Genomic DNA, 23,674 nt, shown 5'->3' on the forward strand with positions numbered 1-23,674 from the left:
AAAGAGGGGGTGATGGATCACAGTCAAGACGGGTTGGCCAGTTTAGTATATTCTAAATCGCAACTTTTACTTTGTTCTTCGCATATCTATGCATGGCCGAGCAAGCAGTTCAGGTGCCGTAAAGAGATGCATTATTACCCTCTACATGTCAGCCTGCCTTCAAATCTCCCCTCTCCCCGGTGACAAGATGGTACGGGCCATGAGATTGGAGCGCGCGCGGAAAGGCTCTAGTAAAGCGCTCAGAGGAAGCATCGGAGTTGCCCCAGCTGATCGGTCGCGGTTTCCAGTGCCAATACACTCCATTTTATGACTGTTGGCAGGGAGGGGAAAGAAGAAAAAGGAAGAATATACATAAAATAGGCGATGGCGCTTCCAAAAAGAGGTGACTTGAACGAGGAGGAGACAGCATTGCTTGAAGTCATCAGCAGCGGTGAGTGGTTTGCAACGCTCTGCTATCTCAGTCTGCATTCGCTGGGTTGCTTCCTTGTTCAGGCCCAGACGGCAAAGGTTTTTGTTTCTCGCAATTGGAATAGCTGGAGGCAGCTATTTTTGGTGGCTGCGTAAAATCGATATGCAAACCTCGTGATTATTAGGCCCGGTGGCTCTTAAAGCGGGTTGTTTTCCGATCGTGAGCGTAGAATTTCACAAGGTACAGTTTGTTCAAATACGAGATAAGGATAATAATACAGCAGATCAATGGAGAGGTTCTGGTTCAGATCTGTCTGTGTACTGTGTATTGAGCAGTGCTTAGTCGCTACTCAGGTGCCATTAAATCTAGGCCTGGTCATGTATGACCTTTAGTGGTCTTCCTGGTGTTGTAGGACATTTATTTATAAGAGGAGAGTCCATTCTTATTTTAATTTTCCTAAACTTTATTAATCAGGCTAACCAATGCTTGCTTTCAGGGAATATTTTGCTGTAATTTCTGGAGCAGAAAGCTGAACTTCTGCTGTGGTCAAGCAAAAAAACAGCAATCTGATTAATGCAGAGATCTAAATGAAAGTATAACATATACTTGAAATTATTAAATTGGGCTAAGAACAAAAAATAAAAAAACAAAACATTCAAAGCCAGTCCCTCTTAACCATTACAGAACTGCCTAATATTAAAGGGAAAAAAATCTCAGATTTTTGATCTTGCAAAAGGCCACCTAAATTTGAGGATAATGCTGTTCTATAGTGCAGGAGTTGAAAAAAAGAAGGTATACCTTCTGGATCCCATTTGATATCATAGTTTCATAGAAGGGATCTGGAACATGTCTGCTTTGTCAAAACTTGTGGGATGGGCAGAAATAATTGGTGATAGGCCATCCTATAAGTAACCCAAACCCAGGTGATAATTAGCCATTGGAATTGCACTCAAAATCCTGTTAGGAGTCAGCGCAGTTCCCAAAGTAATGATGTTACATGAGCATACCATGGTGCACCATAACCAGGGCCGGATTTAGATGAAAAGAGGCCCTAGGCTATTCCACTTATGAGGCCCTTTCACCTATAGTGAAAGTGTAATTTTAATTTTGCTAACATTTGAATGTAGGCCCCTCTTGATCTTGAGGCCCTAGGCTGAAGCCTAGTTAGCCTATAGGAAAATCCGGCCCTGACCATAACTATATATTATGGAGCAGTTGTAGATTCTGAGTCGTCATGAAAGAGAGTCCATGTGCAGTGCATTGCAATAGTCCAAACAGAAAGTGAACCAGGAATGAATGACTGTGAGCAAAGTTTCCCAATTCAGGTATAAACATGGTGAGAACACAAGATAGATTTGTGCAAAGATATTCCTAGCCACAGCTTTCTCCTTTTGAGAAAATTCAAGAGAGTCCAGGAGAACTTCCAAGATGCAAGCAAGATCTATGTCAGGAAGTGCCAATTCATCCTGAACTATTGATGGTAAAATCCCTGACATGGAGGGTTGTCCTAAAACTAAAGCCACTCAGTCATTCTAGGATTAAATCAAAACCTATTCTTCTCCATCCAGCTTCAGAATCTAAGAAAGAAACTTAACAGCATAGAAAAAAGTTGATTTACCAAGGTTAGAATTGTATATCTGAGTAACAGGAACGCATAGATAAGTTAGATAGATAAACCACATACTGACAAATGACCTTGCCTAACAGCTTCACCTAGATATTATATATGAGCAGGGGAAGAGTTGAGACATGAGGAATTCTGGAAACTACGGCTAGATGTAAATTTCTCCACCATGCCAATTGCAACCAGCCTCTCAGGAGAAGAAGTATGTTGTTAGTTTCATCTGCTAAAGAGTTTCATCTGATGGGTCACAGGAGTTGGGCCTTTTCTTTCATGGTACCCACCCTTTGGAACATTATTCCCCCTGAAGTGAGATTCATCCCGACTCTACTGACATTTTGGAAATCTCTGGGAACACAAAGGACAATTATATGTCTGTGTAGGATGTTAGTGTGTTCTCCCATAGTTTTTATTTTGTATTTATTTGTAACAATATTTATTTTTATCTGTTTTTAACCGTTTTAATTTGTTTATTTATTTTATTTATATAATAAAATTTATAGGCTGCCCATTTTACCTTAAGGTTAACGTTAAGTGACAGTTTATTGAACATTGAATACTGCCCAGTCATCTTTCTGAGATGGGCAAGTATATTAATCTGATAAATAAAGAGAACTACAAGAAGATCACATTCTCTAGTCTCAATCCTCTATGTTGGTTGAAAAGAATATTATGATTGATTTCATTGAAGGCCATTGATAGAACTCTATTCCAATTCTGCCAAAGATGATCAAGTATGATCAGTGTGGTTTTGGTATTATATCCTTGTCTGAAACCCAAATGAAAATGTTCCAGGTAATCTGTTTTTTCAAGAGCCCTCCAAGTCTATCATTTGATCACCTCAATAGCCTTCCCTAAAAAAGGAAAAATTTAGAGATAGAACAAAAATTGTAAAATTGTCTCTCAGAAAGCTTTGATCTACTAGGAGAAATATAGGTATAATACACAAGAAGCCGCATCCACAGCTTCCAGGACTCTCCAATTCTTGAAGACCAAAAGATTCAAACAATTTTCAGAAAATTAAGCCAGATATGCCTCAGTTAATTCCATAGGTTTTTGAGGGGATCCAAGCAATTGTATCCAGAAGATACCTTAAATATGTTCCACTGGCCATTTTTATCTAGGAGGGAGTTGGATACCTTGAATAGGGCTGCTGGCTTCCTATTTGCAGGTATAATAAGAACAGAAAATTGTTATGTTTTGCCACTCCTATGAGCAAAAATAAATTACCTTTAACTATGCTTAGTTGAATTAGCTCCTTGTGGCTTCCAAGTGTCTCTTCTGCTATATCATCTCCTGGCATTCCTCTATTCCAAGTATGGGTAAAACCTTAGTCAAACCAGACAACAGATTTTAGGAACATCACAAATTTCCTCTGAAATTCATCAAAATCCATCATGTGCCTGGAACAGACTAGTCAAATTGATCATTCCTTGGAACAATTGCAAATAATTCTAAGGTTGTTAAAAAGTGATCTGACCTTAATAAATGATTGCTAATATCCCCTACCTCCAGATGTTGCTGCCACTATCCTGAGACAAAAATCCAGATATGTTGTAACACGTGATTTCTGTAGTAACTTGGACTTTTAGTATTTTGATCAGGGCCATGAATTATTGAACTGTCTGCAACTATTCACCCAGGTAAAGCAGAATGAAGCCCCCCAGTAGCATAAATCTGAAAAGTCCATTAGCAGTTTGGCCAAAACACCAAGCAGCTCAGATGGTGAAACTACTATGCAATGGAGTCAGGCTGGTACAAAAGTAGCAATCCCATTTTAAACCTAAGGGCCACTTTTACTACCTAGTTCCCAACACATATCAGGCTTTAGTGATATATCCCAAGCTATCATTCTTACTTGTTATTCAGTCCTAGATGAAAAAGATTTATTTTCCGGCGTATAAGACGACTGGGCGTATAAGATGACCCCCGACTTTTCCTGTTAAAATATAGGGTTTGGGCTATACTCACCATATAAGACTACCCCTCTTCCAATGCACACCAAATAAAAATTAAAAAACATCAACTGGCTCACCCACAATGTAAAAGCAGCTGTGCTAGACCCAAAATGGCCCCTGTAACAAGCAGGAACCTCACACAGCCACAAAAAGCCCCAAAAAAACAACTTTCACACTTTACACACACACAACACAACACAACTGGCTCACCCACAATGTAAAAGCAGCTGTGCTAGACCCAAAATGGCCCCTGTAACAAGCAGGAACCTCACACAGCTACAAAAAGCCCAAAAAAACAACTTTCACACTTTACACACACAAAATTCAACATACAGCTTTGTGAGATTTTGTGTGTTTGTGTAGTTAGAGTGAAACACTACAGAAACACACTAAATCTCAGAAAGCTGCATAAATATTATTTTATTTTATTTTATTTTTATTTTTATATGAAAACTAAATTTAAAACTTTCCTAAACTTTAAATGGCTAGGTCTAAAAAAGAACAACTAAAAAAAACTCCAATTAACTATTTTTTTAAATATCCCAAAGGGGAAAAAAACTTACCCAATAGATCAGGGGTCTCCAACCTTGGCAACTTTAAGACTTGTAGACTTCAACTCCCAGAATTCCTCAGCCAGCTTTGTTTTGTTGGCTGAGGAATTCTGGGAGTTGAAGTCCACAACTCCCTGCCTGCTTGATTGCAGGCAGGGAGTGGCTTGCTGATGGAATGGATTCAGGCAAGTGAAGCAAGGCAAGCGTTGCGACTAGCAGCTAAGGTAGGCAAGCTGGAGGGGAAAAACTTTTTTCCTTTTACATGGCTCTGTCGATCCCAGCTGCGTTGCCTGATTAGCAGGCAAAGCTGGGATCGTCAGAGCTTGGATCGCCAGAGCCATTTAAGGCTCGTCAGAGCCTTTCGGGCTGGTCTGCCTGGTTACAGGAGAACGACATCCGGCGTATAAGACGACCCCCGACTTTTGAGAAGATTTTCATGTGTTAAAAAGTCGTCTTATACGCCAGAAAATACGGTATTCCAAGCTGATCTAGTGTATGTCACAGAAGTGAGTACACCCTGTCACATTTTGTAAATATTTAAGTATATCTTTTCATGTGACAACACTGAAGAAATAACACTTGGCTACAATGTAAAGTAGTGAGTATACAGCTTGTATTAGTGTAAATGTGCTGTCCCCTCAAAATAACGCAACACACAGCCATTAATGTCTAAACTGCTGGCAACAAAAGTGAGTACACCCCTAAGTGATAATGTCCAAATGGGGCCCTCATTATCATTGTCACTTGTAATTAACAGAGGAACTGGTGGTGACTGATTGTGTTCCTTCTATATTTTTTATAATAATATATTCTGTTTTATAATTACTATGTGAGAGCCAGTTCATGCTAACTTCAGTTCATTCACATGATGAGATTCAGATAAAGTACTTGTTAACTGCATGCTCAAAATTGCATTAAGCTGAACAAATGGCTGCTTTGTAGAACAAGATATATCTACTTCAGTCTTTCTAATCAGGGTTCCCCCAAATACATTGGACTGTATTTTCCTTAATGCTTAATGGTTTAGGTTCATATTTTGAGTCTTCTAAATTCAATGTTAATCTTCGAGATTAAAGTGGTGTATCATCCACCAGGTTAGATTGATGCTTCAACAATGATAATTGTTACAATAATTATGCTCTCAAATCGAAACATCCCATTTGAAATATTGAAATCTGCAGGGGCCTGCCTTCAAAAATGGTGCAGAAACTTCAGTCATAACATACCCTGACATTAGGAAGCATGATTATATTGTGCCATCTTCACACTGAAAAAATATAATCTGAGGCTCTTCTTTTAATGGTCTTTCCAGATATGGCAATAGAGTTGCTATAATAGAGGGTATTTTTAAGAAATGATGAAAAATAGAATATCTTCCCAAGAAAAAATGCTGCCAAAATTATGGTTATTCTTAGCTCCAAATGTGGACCTAACTTTGGGAACTCATGTTGGATGTTTGACTTCATGTCTTTGCTTTCAACTATTTCAGTTATCAACTACAGGAAGTCCTTGACTTACAAACCACAATTGAGCCTAAAATTTCTGTTGCTAGGTGAGACAGTTAAGTGAATTTTGGCTCATTTGACGAACTTTCTTGCCACATTTGTTAAGTGAATCACTACAATTTTTAAGTGAGTAACATGGTTGTGAAGTGAATCTGGCTTACCCATTGCCTTTGCTTGTCAGAAAGTTGCAAAAGGTGATCACATGACTCTGGGACACTACAACTGTTATAAATATGAGTCAGTTGCCAAGCATCTGAATTTTGATCACATAACCATGGGGATGCTGCAAGTTTTAAGTGTGAAAAATGCTCATAAATCACTTTTTTCAGTGCCATTGTAACTTCAGACAGTCATTAAATGAACTATTGTAAGTCGAGGACTACCTGTATTCAACTATTCTGTTTTTCTTGGTATAGTTCGGCTAAATAAAATTAACCGTAATACATAAAAATGAGAAGTGGCACGAATTGGATTATTATTTTTATTTGTATAATATATAGCATTAAGAAATATTAGTGAAATAAAAAAATCTCTTTCGTCCCTCAAAATCAAGTGTAGTTTTTTATTATCTTGATTTTTTTTTCATGGTACTGTGAAATGGCTTGATTTAAATTTTTAAATACTATGATTTTTTAGATTATATGCTTATATTTTACTGTCTATAGGAACAAAATGGGAAATTAAAATTCTTATTCAGAATTAGGATCCCCTTCACTAGGGGATTCTTCTTAGTAAGCATTGTTAGATTCTTTTGCATCAATTATTTTCAGACAAACCAGTTCTTATAAGCAAATGCTACTTTATACTTTTGTGCACAGAGAAACCTAGCACTTAATCAGTTGTTTGCATACCAAATGGATCAAAGAATTATGTATAGATTAGCAGACTGACCAAAAATAGTCAGCCTGCTTTATTTTTCAGGGGCATCAGCACTAATTGAACAATCTGAAACACAACAAACCAGTTCTCACTAATAAGAACTAAAGTTAGGCAAAGCCCAAATTCCCCAAAAGTTGGTCCTTGGCATAATTGTATTCTTCCAACAGTAAGATGATGCAAGTGATGGCCAACTGAGTTTTAACATTGTGATCTCAGTCTATGTTAAAAATTGGATGAAAGATCTAAGACCAAAAATCTTGAAATAATTTTGTAGTTTATTATTTCTTAATAATAACATATTTGGATAATAATGTACAGTAACTTTAATTTATAGTCTTAAAGATTTTTATTAAACTGTAAAAGTGTAGCGTAATGATTAGAATATTGAAATAGAACTGGAAAAGACTTAAGGCTCAGTCATGAATTGTGAATGTAAATACTTTATAACATTTATGGGGACTTGGAAAAAATACATAAATACATTAAACTGTTTGGAAGAGAATGCAGGATGCAAATATATTGCGCATTTTTTTAATAATTCCTTCTCATAAATTTTTTCCCTTTAGGAAACACCGAAGAAGCGTCAAGACTCCTTGGCAGCAAGACTGTCCGTGTGAATTGTTTAGATGAGGTAACATTTTACAGAATTACATTTTTGATCTGAAACTGATAGGTTTCCTTAAGCCAAATAAAACCTAACAAGAATTTTCGCTACAAATTTAAGCCCAAGGAAGTAGCAATCTCTGAATTGCATTTAAACTTGAGTAAGAATGAATACTTTAAAATAAGTAATAGCATTAAGCAATTCAAATGATAGTAAAGTAGTTAGGTGAGGTGGAAATGTGTGAAGAGATATAGCTATTTTGTTGGAAATAAATCATATCATCTTTCAAATGTAATTCTATACATGTTTATTCAAAATAAGCATCTAAATTTGTAGCCATAAAAAGATTACAACATAACTATCAAATACATTCATTCTTTTAAAGATATTCTTTCTTTTGTTAATGTTAATCATTTTCTAAAATCATTTTTAAAACTTCTACCTTTCCAAGCTATAAAATCCAAATGCCTCTTTAACCTGGCTGTAATTCCAAATATGTATACTCAAATAAAGCTAAATATATTTATTTTCAATTCATATTTTCAGATTACTTGAAAATGAAATTATCATATTCTTCCATATTTAATGTTTCTGTGCTCAACAGAGCCCAGAGAATTTGATTTAATTCATCCAAAGGCCATGTTCTACTAAAGGCAAGTCATTCTAGTAGACCACATCTGCCTTCTGATTCAAATTTGGATCTGATTTTAGGTACATATTTTCTTATCAGTATTTACTGAAGTTTGAGGAAAGTATTACCATCCCTTAGTTAAACAGTCTTTCCTGGGATGATCGGTCGACTTTGTCGGAACTCTTGAGCCTATGTTCTATTTATTTATTCATAATTTATTTATTTATTTATTTATTTTTATTTTTATATGCCGCCCTTCTCCGGAGACTCAGGGCGGCTTACAATGCGTTAAGCAATAGGGCTTCCCATTAAAAATCTCAAAAAGATTTGCAATAAAATTCAAAATAATGAGACAATATGCTAAATCAAGTGGATATAAAACAGACACTAAGTGTTATATAAAATATCCACAACATAATGAACAGAAAATTTCTAAAGGGGAATAAAAATAGCAATCATGAATTTAAAATTAGAAGAAAAAATCTTGTCTTTAACAACTTGGTTATATTAAGGCAATGGAGTTAAAATATTTTTGTTAAGCTATATAACAAGATAAATATTATATTGTTATACTGCTCACCTGCATTTTTACTGGGTCTTAGGGCTTTGCCACATTTTTAGCTTTAGGATTCTAACAATTAATACTTTTTTGCTAGTCCACCTAACATAAGTCTTGCTATGGTACTACCGTATTAACTAGAAAACAAATGGAACTTGCATTTATACCTTTTCTCATTAGCATGGAATGACCCCTCTAATGCATGCAGCATATAAGGGTAAAACTGATATATGCAGACTATTGATGCAACATGGAGCTGATGTAAACTGCAACAATCATGAATATGGATATACTGCCTTAATGTTTGCTGGACTGTCAGGTAAATAGTGTTTTCCTTTTTCTGTTAAATACAGCTTTTTATTTATGTAAAGAAAAAAAAAATAGTTCTTTTCTGAGGGACTACAGAGGAGTCCTCAGAAAAGATTTTGTTAGGAAGATTTTGTTCTCTATAAATGTGTAAAAATGATCTTCAATTTAATCTGATGACATAATCTCTTAATCAGGCATATATTTTTAAAGTTATATTTTCTTTTTATTTGAGTTGTGCTGATAGAAAAGACTAGATGGTAACAGAATTTGAGGAAATCAACGGGATGGGGCATTTTGATTTGGTATAAGATTTTGTAGCTTGATTTAATATAAATAATTAAATTCTTAATCATGTTCACAGAACTGACTGCTTTCTCACCCATATATTAGGATGCTATTTGGTGCAGTGTTCTTTTCTTTTTCTCCTAATTGGAGAACATGCAGAGTCAAGTCTTTGGCATCAGTTGATCAGAATAAGGGTGGATGGGTGGGTGAATAGCAGCCAATTGAAGTTCTAGAAAGCAACAGTTGAAGATAGTTTGTTGATATTTGTTTCACCTTTGAAAAGAAAAATGGCTATGTTCTATGCCTGCAGATGCTTCCAACTGAAGGTACAGTAAGAAAAAAAATTTGAACCTGTGTAATTGATTCTATTAGAAAAACAACTGTTTGATTTCTTTCTTGTTAGTAGAAGGGTTAGTTTTAATATCTATCAGAGGGAAACCTATTTAATCTATAGTTTGTGAAAACATCTTTAAAAAGTCTAAATAAAGTTTCTTCATTTAGGCAATAAAGAAATAACCCGGATGGTGTTAGAGGCTGGAGCAGAGATTGATGTCGTCAATTCTGTGGGGAGAACTGCAGCTCAGATGGCTGCTTTTGTGGGTAAAGATAAAGGATGTCTTGTCTCTATTTTTCATTTATTTATTAGATTTATAACCTACTCTTCTGCTTGTCTTAAATATTTAAGATATCTTCTGCATTTTCTGTTAAAGAATGGAACTTGATTTGCATCATATGTTAAATTAAATCGTGAAAAAGTGTAAAATATTTTGGTAGGAAAAACATTCTTCGTTTTAGCTAACACATCCACATATATTGATATAAAATTGTGAGATATTTCTAGAAGTATTAAATCTTTGTATGATTATATATTTTAGATTGGATTGATACAGCACATTTTACTAAAGAAACATAGGCCTGAAAAATGGGAATGAGTTTAAAATTATATGTCAAAAATGAATCTATTTTAGATCCTGAATTTTCTGTACAGAAGACTTGATTGGAATCTATCAGTTATTAGTTAAATTATTTTCAATGTCTTCCTCAGTATTTTTTAGCAAACTATGCTTCATCACCAAATCATCAGCTTTAATTGTGAATTAATAATTACATAGTTTTTCACATCATAAAGGGAAATTATTTTCTCTTTTTAGGTCAGCATGATTGTGTAACAGTTATCAACAACTTCTTTCCACGTGAAAAGCTAAACTACTACACAAAACCACAAGGACTGGATAAAGAACCCAAGCTTCCAATTAAGCTAGCTGGACCTCTACATAAGATCATTACAACTACTAATTTGCATCCTGTTAAGGTACAATATGTTCTTATTTGGATATGTTTTTTTAACATGTTGCCAGCTAATTGGACCTGCAAAAATGAAATGAATCCTGTGATTTACCTAATTTGTATTTTAAGGCATTTTTATTACTGTATAGTCCAGTCCTTTTTGCAGTGCCTTAATGTCTAATTTTCACATGATACTATATGTATATAAAATATGTTCCACTTGAAACTCACATTTTCTTTGCTATAGTGTCCCAGATTTTTGTATAGACCAGCGTTTCTTAATTTGGCAACTTTGTGATGTATGGAGTTTTGTGTTGGAATTTTCAGTGTTACAATTTAGTGGTACAATTCTCAAAACTTATCTAATAGCCATGCTGGGTTGGAATTTTTACAGTTGTGGTCAGAACACATATGGAAGTTACTAGATTAGGTAGATTCATGTTCTGCTAAACAAAATCACATTAAAAGAAAGTACATGTCAGTGTAAAGTTTATATTAGTCATGAAATAGTTCTTTTGAAATGTTTTTTTTTCAGCAAGAGGTATCTATTTACCTTTTTTAGAACATTGCTTTCAGGTACCAGATGACAGATTCTTTTAATAGGATTGTTTATTATATTTCTACTTTGCTTCAATCAGGATGAATTACATGATATACTTTAAGTTAAGATCCAGGATAAGTTTCCAATCAGTTACAACAATGATTAGGACATCAGCCCTGACATGCAACACTAAGGATATAAAAAAACAACAATAACAGAAAATAAACAAGAAATGGAAAGCAGTTTGTCTATTGACACAGTGACAGGCCCACAGAAACAACACAATTTTTAAAAGATTCCAGAAAATCAACATGGACAAGGCCAGTGTGATCTCCAAAATACAAAAGCCCTGGTGGCAGAGTGGTTATACTGCAGCATTCCCAGAGCCTGAAATTTGATCTTGACAGGGCTCAAGGTTGACTCAGTTTTCCATCCTTCCGAGGTTGGTAAAATGAGGACCCAGATTGTTGGGGGAAATATGCTGACATTATAAACCGCTAAGAGAAAGCACTATGAAGCAGTATATAAGTGCTATTGTTACTGGAATTGCCAGAGAAACAATGCCATCTAGCCTTAGCATCTCAAATTTTTGAGAAGTGTAAAATTACATGAAGCTTCTCTCTAACAATTTTAACTGATCGGAATGATACTGATTAGAACAGACAATCTGAAAGGTGCCCAACCCTAAAGGCTTTATAGATCAACACTAGCATCTTAAATTCTACTTGGAAACTTACTAGTAACCATTGCAGCCTGCAAAGTTGATGTTGTATCTTCCAGAATTAGTGCCAGTAAGCACATGGGATGTAGTTTCCAAGTAGACTGTAAGGACAGCCCCAAGTGTATTGAAATACTTAATATGTGTGATAATGAGGGCAGAGGTTGCTGAAACACAGTCATTTTGCCCCAGGTATGGTCACAATTTTGCACCACCATATATGAGCATAGACCTCTCTGGCCATGGCCTCCATGTACCACTCAGTTGCATTGGCAAAAAATATAGCTTTGTACTTATTGATTAAACATAAGTAAACAAAACATTTCACTGGCAAAAACAGACTAAAGTCAGGGAAAAACAGTGAGAAAGAGATGAATAAAGGCAACATATTATTTTTATCTATGTCTCAAAAAGTACAACAATACTGAGGGCAACTAGCATGAATAGTCCCAAAGAGTAGTCTTTGGTAATTCAGGCTTAACCCTTTTATGTACATATCAATACATATACAGAGAAAGAGAGTATATGTGTAGTTCTATTAAACTGCACTTGTGAATGCATGCTATAAACATTTAATTCAGAAAAGAATTAACTTTATTTCCTTTTTCTTTTTTTTATTTGGTGTATTCAGCAGCCTATCTTACATTCATGAATGTAAGATAAAGCAATCTCACACACAAATAAAAACAATTAAAATTGTAGATAACAGTCACTTGGAAAACAGTAATTTATGAACAGCACAGCCATTTTATGGGCTCCACATCACCTTGACCCCCAGGCCATCAAGATTGGGATCAGCCTGGCATTGGAGGAATGCTTTTTCACAAACAGCAGCAAAAAAGCTCTCCTCCAGGGTATTATCAGGTGGCACTTTGTAGTGGACAGACTGCAACAAGTCTCTCCTGCCAGATCTGATGATATGGGTACATGGCACTGGGGAGGGGAGGAGGGTGTCTCTGAAATAAGCTAACCCCATGCCAAATAGGGCTTTAAAGGGTAGCTGCAGCAATTTCAATTGGGCCTAGAACCAAATTGGTAACCAGTGCAACACAGAGAGTAGAAAGATAACATAATGTGTAGATTCACAAACAAATGCATCATGCTATTGCATTTTGCCCCAATGTTAGTTCCAAGCTACCTTCAAGGGTAGCCCCATATCAAATGCATAATTTATATGTAAGATGACTAGGGCATGAACCTCCTGTTCCAGGAACGGCATACAAAGCTTGAGCAAGAGCCATAAGTGCAGAAGAACGCCAATTGTGCACTGGGTCTGTCTTGGGATGTAGAACTTACTGGGTATATAAATATTTTCTATAGGTTGTGTTGCTGGTGAAAGAAAATCCTCTTTTGGCAGAAGTTGAAGCAATGCAGAAATGTTACAAAATATTGGATCTGATTTGTGAGAAGTGCATGAAGCAGAGAGAAATGAATGAAGTCCTTGCAATTAAAATGCACTACATTAGCTGCATTTTCAAAAAATGTATCATTTTCCTTGAGCGAGAAGACAAATTGGATGGATTAATCAAAAGGTATGTTATTTTTTTCAGTATTGTTCTTTTCAATACAATATATTATCTGTACAAGTACAGATTCTTGTACTTTTAATGTTTAACTATGAAACTGGAGCTTCTCATTAATTCATTGGAATGGATGCACCATTTGAGACATAAGGTAACCATACCTTACATTTCAGTTTTGTATTTTAGCTAAAGCTGAAGGAAAAATTACATTGTTATAAAAAGTATATTCTTTAGAAATTAAAATCCAATGCTATCATCTTTGAAGTAAAAGAATATATTGCCCTCACAAAACTCCTACATTAAATATTTTCATTGCAGCTTTTCTTTATGTTGAGATTTATGCTATACATATAACATTTGCATGAGTAGGAAGAAAAAAACATGGGCAACATATGTAACTTCAGCTGTATTTACCTTTAATTGCAGCCTGTTAAAAGGCAGAGAGAGAGATGGATTTCCGGTTTATCAAGAGAAGATCATCAGGGAATCTATTCGAAAATTTCCTTACTGTGAAACTACCTTGCTGCAGCAGCTTGTGAGAAACATTTCTCCTGTTGAAATTGTGAGTGTATCTTGATGAACAGTGTGTCTGTTCTGTACAGACTGAACATTTAGAATCGATAAGATACTTTTTTAGTGTTCATTATTTACACATGTTCACTGTAACCAAATTCTAATTAATGTGAGGTGAGGGACAGCTTTCTGCAAATTTGGTTCTTTGGGTGGTTATCTCAAAGTGTTATGTACATGCTTCCTCATGTTTTTTCAGAAATTGACTTTTGCCTTAGCTCAGCCCTTGCTAACCTTTTAAGTTTCTAAGACTCGCATAGTAGTCATGAAAACCTAAGGTACCAGGTATTATGGATTTTTCTAGTGTCACCTAAATAAACATTTAGAGGCAAAACAACTAGCACTTGGCACAAACATGAATCAATCTGGCACTGGCTGCAGGGGGGGGAAAGCTATCTAAGCAGATGCTTCAGTGCATCTGTTAAAAGTTATCTAACCCAGCTGGATAACTGACCTGAACACAATCAGGCAACAAAGATACAGAAGCAGCAACAAGCTTGGAAGGACAAGCTTATTTTGCTTTGTCCTTGTCTTCCCTTTCAAATTAGCACAGGGAAGAAATATGGAATCATGCTTTACGAATTCTTAAGATCTGATAGAAGGCAGTGACAAGCAGCAGTCTAGAAAAGAATGGCAGCAGCACGAAGAACAACAGGCTTAACACAATATATTTTCTTAATGACACATAATAGAAAACAAGATGAGCAGTGACTTGCTTGTTGGCAGCCCAATTCAGGAAGAAGCCAATTTCAGTTTCAATTAATCAAAGATATAGTTGCTCTAAAATGTTTACAAGGCAAATGCCTTTTGGAAATTTCTGGCAGTTTAGCTGATTGGTTCAGCAGTGACATAATCCAGGAATTAGCATGGGTACCAAACTCTCAATCCTTCCAACATATTGTTTCCTGATTTAGACGTCTGCAGGATAACACATAATGTTCCAAATCATGTCAATGTTCACAGCCAGAAACATACAGCTGGATGCTTTTAGGACTGACTGACTGATGAGTCTTCTGTGTACCTTTTAAGATAATTTCCAAATAACAGAAGTTCTGACTAGCAGAGTTCATAGTTACCGTATTTTTCGGAGTATAAGGCGCACCTTTTCCCCCCCTAAAAGGGGGTGAAAATTTAGGTGCGTCTTATACACCAAATGTAGCCCCACCCACCCACTGGCCCTCACCCTTTGGCCTGTGCCTCGCAGCAGTTACCTCCTTGCAAGTAAATAGCAAGAAAAAAACAGCTCCTTTTAGCTTCAACACAGCCTAATTAATTCGTAGGCCTCCCGACTCTCAGCTGATTTGGTCTTAGCTGTTTTGCGCAGGCTCTGCTGCTTGCTGCAAAGAGGTAAATTGCTGGAGCAGATTTTTTTTCTTTGTGCTAATCAACCTATGCTGAAAATGAAAATGAAAGTAACCCAGGCTGTTTGCTGTTTGCTGCAATGAGACAAAATTGCTCAGAGGCAGAGGGAGATTTCTTTTTCTTCTTTTCGTCACCAAAAAAGATAGGTGCGTCTTATACTCCGGTGCGCCTTATACAGTGGTGGTGTCAGGTTTCTGATGCTGCCAGGTGGTTTCCTCCTGGTTCGGCCTGGTTCCGCCTAGCCGGTAGCGGTGACGATATGACATCACCGAACCGGTTCTGCCCACCCCCCACATTATTCTTACCTTTTATTTGGCCCCATCCCCAATCTATTACTGCCTCCTGAGTCCCAGCTGATGGGCTATAAGGAAAAAACCTGTTTAAACTCTTGCCAGGGGCTTCAAAGGACGCCCTACAGCTGATCAGTGGTAAAAGGCAGTTTGGTGGTAGACCGGTGCCTCCAAAAACAAATGAGCAGACCGGTGCCTGCAAAAATAAATGGGTAGACCAGTGCCTGCAAAAATACACGAGTAGACCAGTGCCTGCAAAAATAAATGGGTAGACTGGTACAGCTCTGCAAGCAGTTAAAAGCCTGGTAGACCAGTACCTCTGCTAAATCCTAAAGAATGATCACATAACCATCAAGCCATGCCCACAAAATAAACCACGCCCACAGAACGGGTAGTAAAAAAATTTAGAACCCTCCTCTGGTCTTACACTCCGAAAAATATGGTATTCTGGTGATACCTGATTGCCCTGGGTTTCCAGTTTGTCTAGATTAAGCAGTGTGGAATTGGCAAACACTGCACAGGAAAGAGTGCTGATTCATAGACAAGTTATATGGTCTCAGCCAAACCTACTCTGACAGTAGAATGCAAGTTATTCATCAGTGGGTCTTCATCTTCCTGCCTTTTGTTTTGGCAAGTTGGTTTAAAGGCCTGAGAATCAGTGCATACAATTAAGCAATAGACAGCCATTTTAAATAACATTTGAAAATACCATTTTTCTTTTCCATTCTCTTTTTAATTAGTTTCTCAAGAATAAAATTAATCAAGTTAGATTGTATAGATTTCTTAAATGAAAACTGTTAGTTCTTTCAGTGAGAACAGATTTTAGAAATTTTGCCCTAAATCATTTCATTCTCTTCAGGATACCTGGTATTAAGGTAGATGCATGTCAGGTACTTAAAAAAAACAACAATTAGAGCATAGAACCTTTTGGGCTTGGACTTAGAATTGTTAAGCAAAACTGCTAGTTCATCTCCCTTTGCCTTTCCAGGGTTCTGATCCCACAGCATTTTCTGTACTTACACAAGCTATTACTGGCCAAATAGGCTTTATAGATGCTGAATTTTGTACAACATGTGGGGAAAAGGGAGCAGACAAAAGATGTTCTACATGCAAAATGGTAAGAATATGCAGATAAACTAATAAACAAATCTACCCTCCATCACTTACAGTATATAAATAACCAACACTCAATTCTCTTTTAGGTTAAGCATCATGCATATCACAAATGCACAGTATGCATCATACGATAAAAAGAGATCACCGCTCCGTACTTTGTGATCCTTAGAAACAATTCATATTTCTGACACATCTATACACTAATTCATATTGCTTTTCTTTCACACTTTCTACTTCTCTTCCATATTTTCACAACTGTATTACTTGGTCTTCTTCTTGACCCGTTCACTTCTCCTTCATGTTTATTTTATAATTCAGTCATTCAATCTGTCTGCAATCTTAACACACTTCATACTGGTCACTCATCTGGTCATTCTTGCCCTCGTTCATTTATCACACACACTTATAATCTTCCCCATTGCATTCATCTTTTATTTTTCAATTCCCACTTCCATGTATCAATGGGCAGAAACCTATTCTCACTAACTATTATTTTTGCTTCCTTCAGCTAAGGTTTTTTTCCTACATTATTTTCCTACCATCACTTGTATGTTCTTTCTTTTTATTTTCCCATTCTTTGTAATTATTTACCAAATAAAATTACTTATAACTGAGTGACAAGCCATTTGTATACATTTATGGTACTGTATCTCAATCTTCAAAACTAATTTTAACTTTTAAAATGAGAACAAGAAAACAACTTCTCAATATTAGAATTCCAAGTGTGTGAACAAACAAAAGGCAAATCTAAGTCCTATTTTTGTGTTATTGTAAAGGCGTGTGTCTGGTACTTAGGTATTCAAACCGTTTTAAAAATAAAAATGGTAATATAATTTTATTGATTTTCAGGTTATTTACTGTGATCAGACTTGCCAGAAAATGCACTGGTTTACACACAAGAAATCATGCAGCATGCTAAAGAAGATTTATGAGAAGCAGACGGTAGAAGCAGCCAAAGAAAAAAATAAAGGTTGAGATACCTTGTTATTTCAAGTGGATTTAGGAATATGTCCTTTATGGTGGGAAATATCTTCAAAACAAACTAATAACTAAAACAGATGATAGTTGTGTTCCAAAATAACAGGACCTGACAATCTTTGCACTAGTGAACTACTATTATATTTTTATCTTTGTCAAAATTCCCTGCCATATTCAGACAGATTATCCTGAGACAGCATTTTATACTATGGTTACATGATGGCAGTTTTTTAATGAATTTTTTTCAGATAGAACTCTTGCAACCTTGAGCTAATAATCTTTCTCAATCTTAAAATCTTTTTCTTGGCATTTAATTTTCACCTGAAAATTTGATTTTTGGCAAGTGTAAATATTTGTTGGTACAAATAATCCACAGGTTATAACCAATTTGTTTAGTGACCATGCAGTTTCAACAGCACTGGAAAAATAAACTTATAACCAAGATACAATCATTTATAACCTTCACAATGTCCCTTGGTCACATAATCACCATTACAGTTAGTATGGTTCAAAATTATAGCAGACCAAAAGATTCTTACGACTTGCTTTCCCCCCCTGTGTCCCCCCCCCGCATGTACACATGATTACATTTGGGGTGCTTGGCAACCAGCCTGCATTTTTGGCCATTTGCTGCATCCTCAATCATATGACTGGGATTCATGTTTTTGCTGAAGACATGAAGACAGTAAACAGCACACAGTGAAGAATACACATCTGAAGCAATGCCCTAGCATTGGCATTGCAATTGTGCAAGGTGAATAGACAATGTGCCTCTTTACTCCCTTGTAATCAAGTTCTCTCCAGTTTCTCCTCTCTTGCGGTGTGAGGTACATCAGGCACAGGAAACATTGCCGATAGAAATCTGTTTTCTTTTCTCTCCCTCTCAAAGAGCAGAAAACTTTCTAAGGAGATGATACAAAAGTAAGGCAATGCCTTCCAGCCAGGGATCCACCTCCTGGGCCAGCCGTTCAGGCTTCCTTGCAACTCAGTGCTCTGTTGGGGGATTGATGGCCATCTGACAGTGTTTCCTGTGTTCTGCCAAATCAGGCAGAGAGGCAGCTCCATGACTGCTTACCAAGTCCTGACCTCTTCGCAGTCCCCTTCTTTTGATCAAACTTTTCTTCACAACAAAGCAGTTGCCATCACAAGGCACCATCTTTTTGCCAAGGCCAGTTAATTTCCCCCACAGATTCTGCCCCAATAAAACAGAAAAAGCCAGCATGAGTCCCAAGTTGATGTGATCTAAGCCAGCAAATCAAGCTGCCCATGGACACCTTTTCTTTGCAAGCACTCCAGCAATTCACAACTCAGAATGTCAAATGGAGCCAAGAAGGCTCTCCTTTCAGTTGCTTCAGATCGAAGAACAGTTGGGAGTAGATATACAAGAGATGTCATAGATCTTTCCATGGCAGATACCAAGTCACACTTGTGGTAAAACAAACATCTTGGACAGGAACAGAGAACAAGGGAACTGTCTCAGCTCTCCACACAGGCACCTCAGGCAAGAGGAACCTTGTTGACACCCTATCCTTTACCACTTTCCCCTTCCTGTACCCATATTGGATTAGTGATGCCCATCTCCCTTAGCAGGAAGACTTTCTTTTCTTGTGGATCCTCTTCCATCAAAATGTCTGGAAGTTGAATCATGACAAGTGGACTTTTTTAAATTTAATTTTAATTTTAATTTCCAATTTTTGTTTGTTTGAAATGTTTTGCTGCTAATCTAAGTAGCTTCTTCAGTCTGATCAAGTTAGTTAGCCTATTCATATTAGGTAAAAAATGAAACATGGGTTCCCTTAACTAACCTGCTTAGACTGAACAAGCTAGATATTCTTTTATGCAGATATGATACTTTTACTGTTAAAAATATTAACACATATGGCATCACATTTTGGTTAAGTTTCTCCTTTTAATTTATTTTCAAATTAACAGAAATATTACAAGTAGCTTTCTGTATTAGTTGAAATTCAGGCACGAGAGTGTCAGTTTTCTGTATTACTTATCAAAATGTACATTATTCTATGTTTCATTTGACACATGGTTGTTTTCACTCTAGAAGCAGCACGAATTGCAGAATCTATTTTAACAAGTGAAGAACAGTCCTCTGAACCTGAAACTCATAAAGACATGGAAATAAAAAGTACTGGAGACCAAAGTGAAGTGATTCCCAGCATAAAAATGACTATGTCATCTCCAGCGGTTTGTAGCTTTCTTGAAGAGGAAACTACTTTAGAAAACATTGTTAGTGAAAAGGTTCAAGAATCTGAAGAATAAACAATACTTTTAAAAGAATGTCATCTGGATCACAGTCCATAGACTGGATTTCACAATATGCTAAGTGCTCAATAACATACTGTATTTCAATTTTTATATCAAGTATAACTCACAGAATTGTAGATTGTAATAAAGAACTTAAATAGCTGGTTAAAATCAGAATAACATAAACCCATCTGTTTTTGTTCCTGTATACCTTAGGTATGGTTAAAAAAAAAGAGTTTAAAATAGATTCATGTTGCAGTACAAAAAGCTTATTTAATTCAAGCCAGTTTAATCAAGTTACTACCATAATGATATCTGAAATATAAACACAGGTAGTCCTCGACTTATGACTGGTTGCTTAGTGACTATTTGAAGTTATGGTGGACCTCCGCCAAAGTTATTTAAACTCCTGTTTCAAAATTACACCTGCTGTAGGACCTCAAGGTCACTTGTTCTTATGACCAACCACAGGGACACTGCAGCAACACCTCTGCTTATCTCCCCCGCACCTGGGCTCTACTTGCCTTGGGCCCACTCCCCCCCACAGGGCTCCACAACCTCCTCCTCACCTTTAAAAGATATCTGGTTAGGAAAGGAAGATAGGTCACTCTGCTCCTGGACCTCATGGCCAGTTATGGCTGCAATCCCATAACTGGTCACCATTTTGGGGAAGTAATCTATTGAATAGGTTAGGAGGAGCCTGGTGGCGCAGCAGACTAATAGCCTGTTATTAACATTCAGCTGCCTGCAATTACTGCAAGTTCGAATCTCCCCAGGCTCAAGGTTGACTCAGCCTTCCATCCTTTCTAAGGTAGGTAAATTGAGGACCGAGTTTATGGGGGCAATAAGCTGACTTTGTATAAATATACAAAAGTATGAAGGCTATTGCTTATTGCTTAACGCATTGTAAGCCGCCCTGAGTCTCCGGAGAAGGGCGGCATATAAATCAAATTAAAAAAAAAAAAAATTGTGGCCATTTAGAAAATGGCATCCACTTCAGGATTGCACCACATAGCTCAGAAACAAGGACCCCTATCATTTCCTAATCCTAGCTCCAGAGTTTGAAAAGTAAATGCACAATGGATGAGGAGAGTATAGGTTCTGTTGGGGTGGAAACAAGCCCAAGGCCTTCAAGGACTTTGTCTTTCTTGGATTCCCCCCCTCCCCTATTTTAACTGTCTTAAACAAAATAAAATATATACAAAAAAGATCTCTAACCATAATGGACAGTCTCTATTATGGTCATCAGTCGAGGATTACCTGTGCATTAAAATTCTTAGTTTTCATTTAGTATGTTACTTGCCAGTTTCTGTTAAACAGTATTGCTAATCTATATTGGTTTAATTAACTTTCATTATAAATTTTCAGTTATAGAGCTTTTTTCAAAACAAATTAAGCATAATGTTTGCTGAAAAATTGACAAATAACAACTTGACTATATTTTAAGTATTAGTGATGTTTTAATAATATAATCAAATTAATCTTTGAACAATATGTTATCATGTGTAATCTGGAATAGAGAGGCATGAAACACCTTGAACCTAGATTTGGGGGTGGGAGGAGGGAGAGATAAGAGTAAAAGAGCTGAATTCCACAAATATTCTTGAATTATACCTGACTTTCATTATATCCCAAATACTCAGATTGTATTTTTAGGAAAATAGAAGTACAGATAGTAGTGTTAAAAGTATTCCGAAATGTCAATGTGTTGTCATTTTCTCTCTTTGTGATTGGAATGGAAGTACAGATTATGCAGGACATCTTTTTATTTAGAAAGGAACAACTTTTAATATACTACTAGCTATCTAAAGTTTACCTGTTCGCTGCAGTACTTATGCTTTCAATGAGATACAGGCTTTATGGTGGGGGAAGAATTATTCATTTATTACAACTGTGTTTCTAATAAATTTATATATAAACTTTTTTTTACCTGTGCATTAAACTACAGGTAATACTCATTTAATGACCACTCATTCAGTGACCGCTCAAAGTTACAATGGTGCTGAACAAATGATATTTGCAGCCATTGCAATACCCTTGCAATGTTGACCAAAATTCGGGTGATTGGCAGCCTACTCATTTAGGACTACTTTACCCCCACCTGCTTATCTCCTATCATATTTGCCCTTTTAATCAGCCTGCACCCTCATGGCCCCTGCCACCTGCATTCCGCTGTCCTCAGCTGAAAAATACAATCACTGGCTTTTTCCTCCTGATGCTGTTGGCAAGGCATGCCCACCCCAACCTTTCATAAGATGGCTGCAGCCCAGTGAAGCCTTATTCCCAAAGCCTTGGGAAGGCTTTCTGAGGCTTCAAAAAGACTGCATGCAGTTTCAGGAAAAAGGCGTCAGGAAGGGCCAGGCCAGGCACACTTATCAGCAGTGGGACAAAGACAGTAAAAGTCAGCAGGGGCATTGGAGTGCAAAGGCAGTGGAGGTCAAGGCAAAGTGCAGGGAAATCAAAGGGCATAAATGGGAGTAGATAGGTGGGTGTGGAGAGTTGAAGAGGAGGTAAGCATAGCAGGATAAGAGAAACATGAATCTTTGCCGATCAGCCACTACTGGAACTATTGAAACTGCTGTTGATAAACAGTACAGTCATGTGAAATTTTACCTAATGACTGCTTTGCTTAGCAATAGAAATTCCACTCCAAATTAAATGGATTAAAAAAGGACTACCTGTATACAATTTCTGAAAATCCATATCTGCACATTAATCATATTAGTTGATCTAATATATAGCAGGAAATATAGTTGCACTCCCTTGGGGAAAATAGTTTGAAAATTACAGGAAGATTCTACTGTGATTTCTTTTCCTTTGATAAACTATTTTATTTAAATATTACCTATTTTTCTTCATTTGAACAATAAGCTTGTGCTAGGCTAACCACTGTTCTTTTTTTAAAAAAGCAACATAGATTATAAAAATTAAAACTAATTTTTTTAAAAATTCACATGGTTAAGGTGAGATTGGTTTAATCTATGAGGTTATGACTAAATCTTGGCATAGAGAAACATTGTTCCAGCTTTTCATTTTTGGAATATAAAAACATCTCTAAATAAGCATATCTTGAATCCACCCCTTATTATTTTTTAGACATTTTTATATTTCTGTAATTTTATTCTTTAATAAAACCAAAGCTTTTCATAAGATTTTATATAAAGTTTGTCATTGTACAGTATATCCATACAACAAAATTCACATAACACCCAGAGACCAAGCTAATACACATGATAATCCCAGACACACACACACACCAAAAATTCCCCATCCCTAACCACCTAAGCATCCACACAGCAGACCAACTAATGGTGTCCAACAGCTCACTGATGGTAGCCCTTTAGTTCATTATTTAGTGCAATTATAGTTTTGGGATAAAAACTATTCAGAAGACGTGTGGTCCAAGTTTTAAGTTTTTGTTCTGTGTCTTCTGCCAGAAGGCAACAGTCCAAAAAGTCCAATCCCCTCCCCCAAAATGCTCCAAAAAAATTCCCAAAAAATGACAATGTCCTTACAGTAGGAATATAATATTTACATCTTTCAAGTTATATTTCCTTCCAAAATTATTAATGTAAACTGTAAGTCAAAACCAAAGAAGAGCTGTGGTAGGACATGAACAAACCATAGTGACTGTTATGAAATGGGGTTGAGGGATACCCCGGACCGTGAACCAGCTCATGAGTAAACACACTGAGACTGAAATAATTCTGACAGAGGCG

The 23,674-nt window shown here is 36.5% G+C and overlaps 1 protein-coding gene across 1 annotated transcript; it reads left to right on the forward strand.

Annotated features, from left to right (window-relative positions):
* The first annotated feature begins 18 nt into the window (after nucleotides 1-18).
* On the forward strand, nucleotides 19-23,107 carry ANKMY2 (ankyrin repeat and MYND domain containing 2). The gene is made up of 10 exons (XM_034402558.3): nucleotides 19-430; nucleotides 7,490-7,554; nucleotides 8,898-9,036; nucleotides 9,813-9,911; nucleotides 10,463-10,623; nucleotides 13,178-13,389; nucleotides 13,807-13,942; nucleotides 16,591-16,719; nucleotides 17,568-17,688; nucleotides 19,753-23,107. Exons 1-10 carry the CDS (start codon nucleotides 364-366, stop codon nucleotides 19,968-19,970), a joined length of 1,347 nt encoding a protein of 448 aa, XP_034258449.1. The 5' UTR covers nucleotides 19-363; the 3' UTR covers nucleotides 19,971-23,107.
* The last annotated feature ends 567 nt before the right edge of the window (nucleotides 23,108-23,674 follow it).

The sequence above is a fragment of the Pantherophis guttatus genome, chromosome 4 (genome assembly GCF_059756535.1).
Source record: "Pantherophis guttatus breed Tessera chromosome 4, ASM5975653v1, whole genome shotgun sequence".
Taxonomy (NCBI): domain Eukaryota; kingdom Metazoa; phylum Chordata; class Lepidosauria; order Squamata; family Colubridae; genus Pantherophis; species Pantherophis guttatus.

What these genes read in the sequence shown, in the direction of transcription:
- ANKMY2 (XM_034402558.3), top strand. Translation starts at nt 364, where the DNA reads ATGGCGCTTCCAAAAAGAGGTGACTTGAACGAGGAGGAGACAGCATTG. An exon ending in TTGGATGGATTAATCAAAAG is followed by an intron (nt 13,390 to 13,806) that starts GTATGTTATTTT and finishes CTTTAATTGCAG; the next exon opens with CCTGTTAAAAGGCAGAGAGA. An exon ending in ACATTTCTCCTGTTGAAATT is followed by an intron (nt 13,943 to 16,590) that starts GTGAGTGTATCT and finishes TTGCCTTTCCAG; the next exon opens with GGTTCTGATCCCACAGCATT.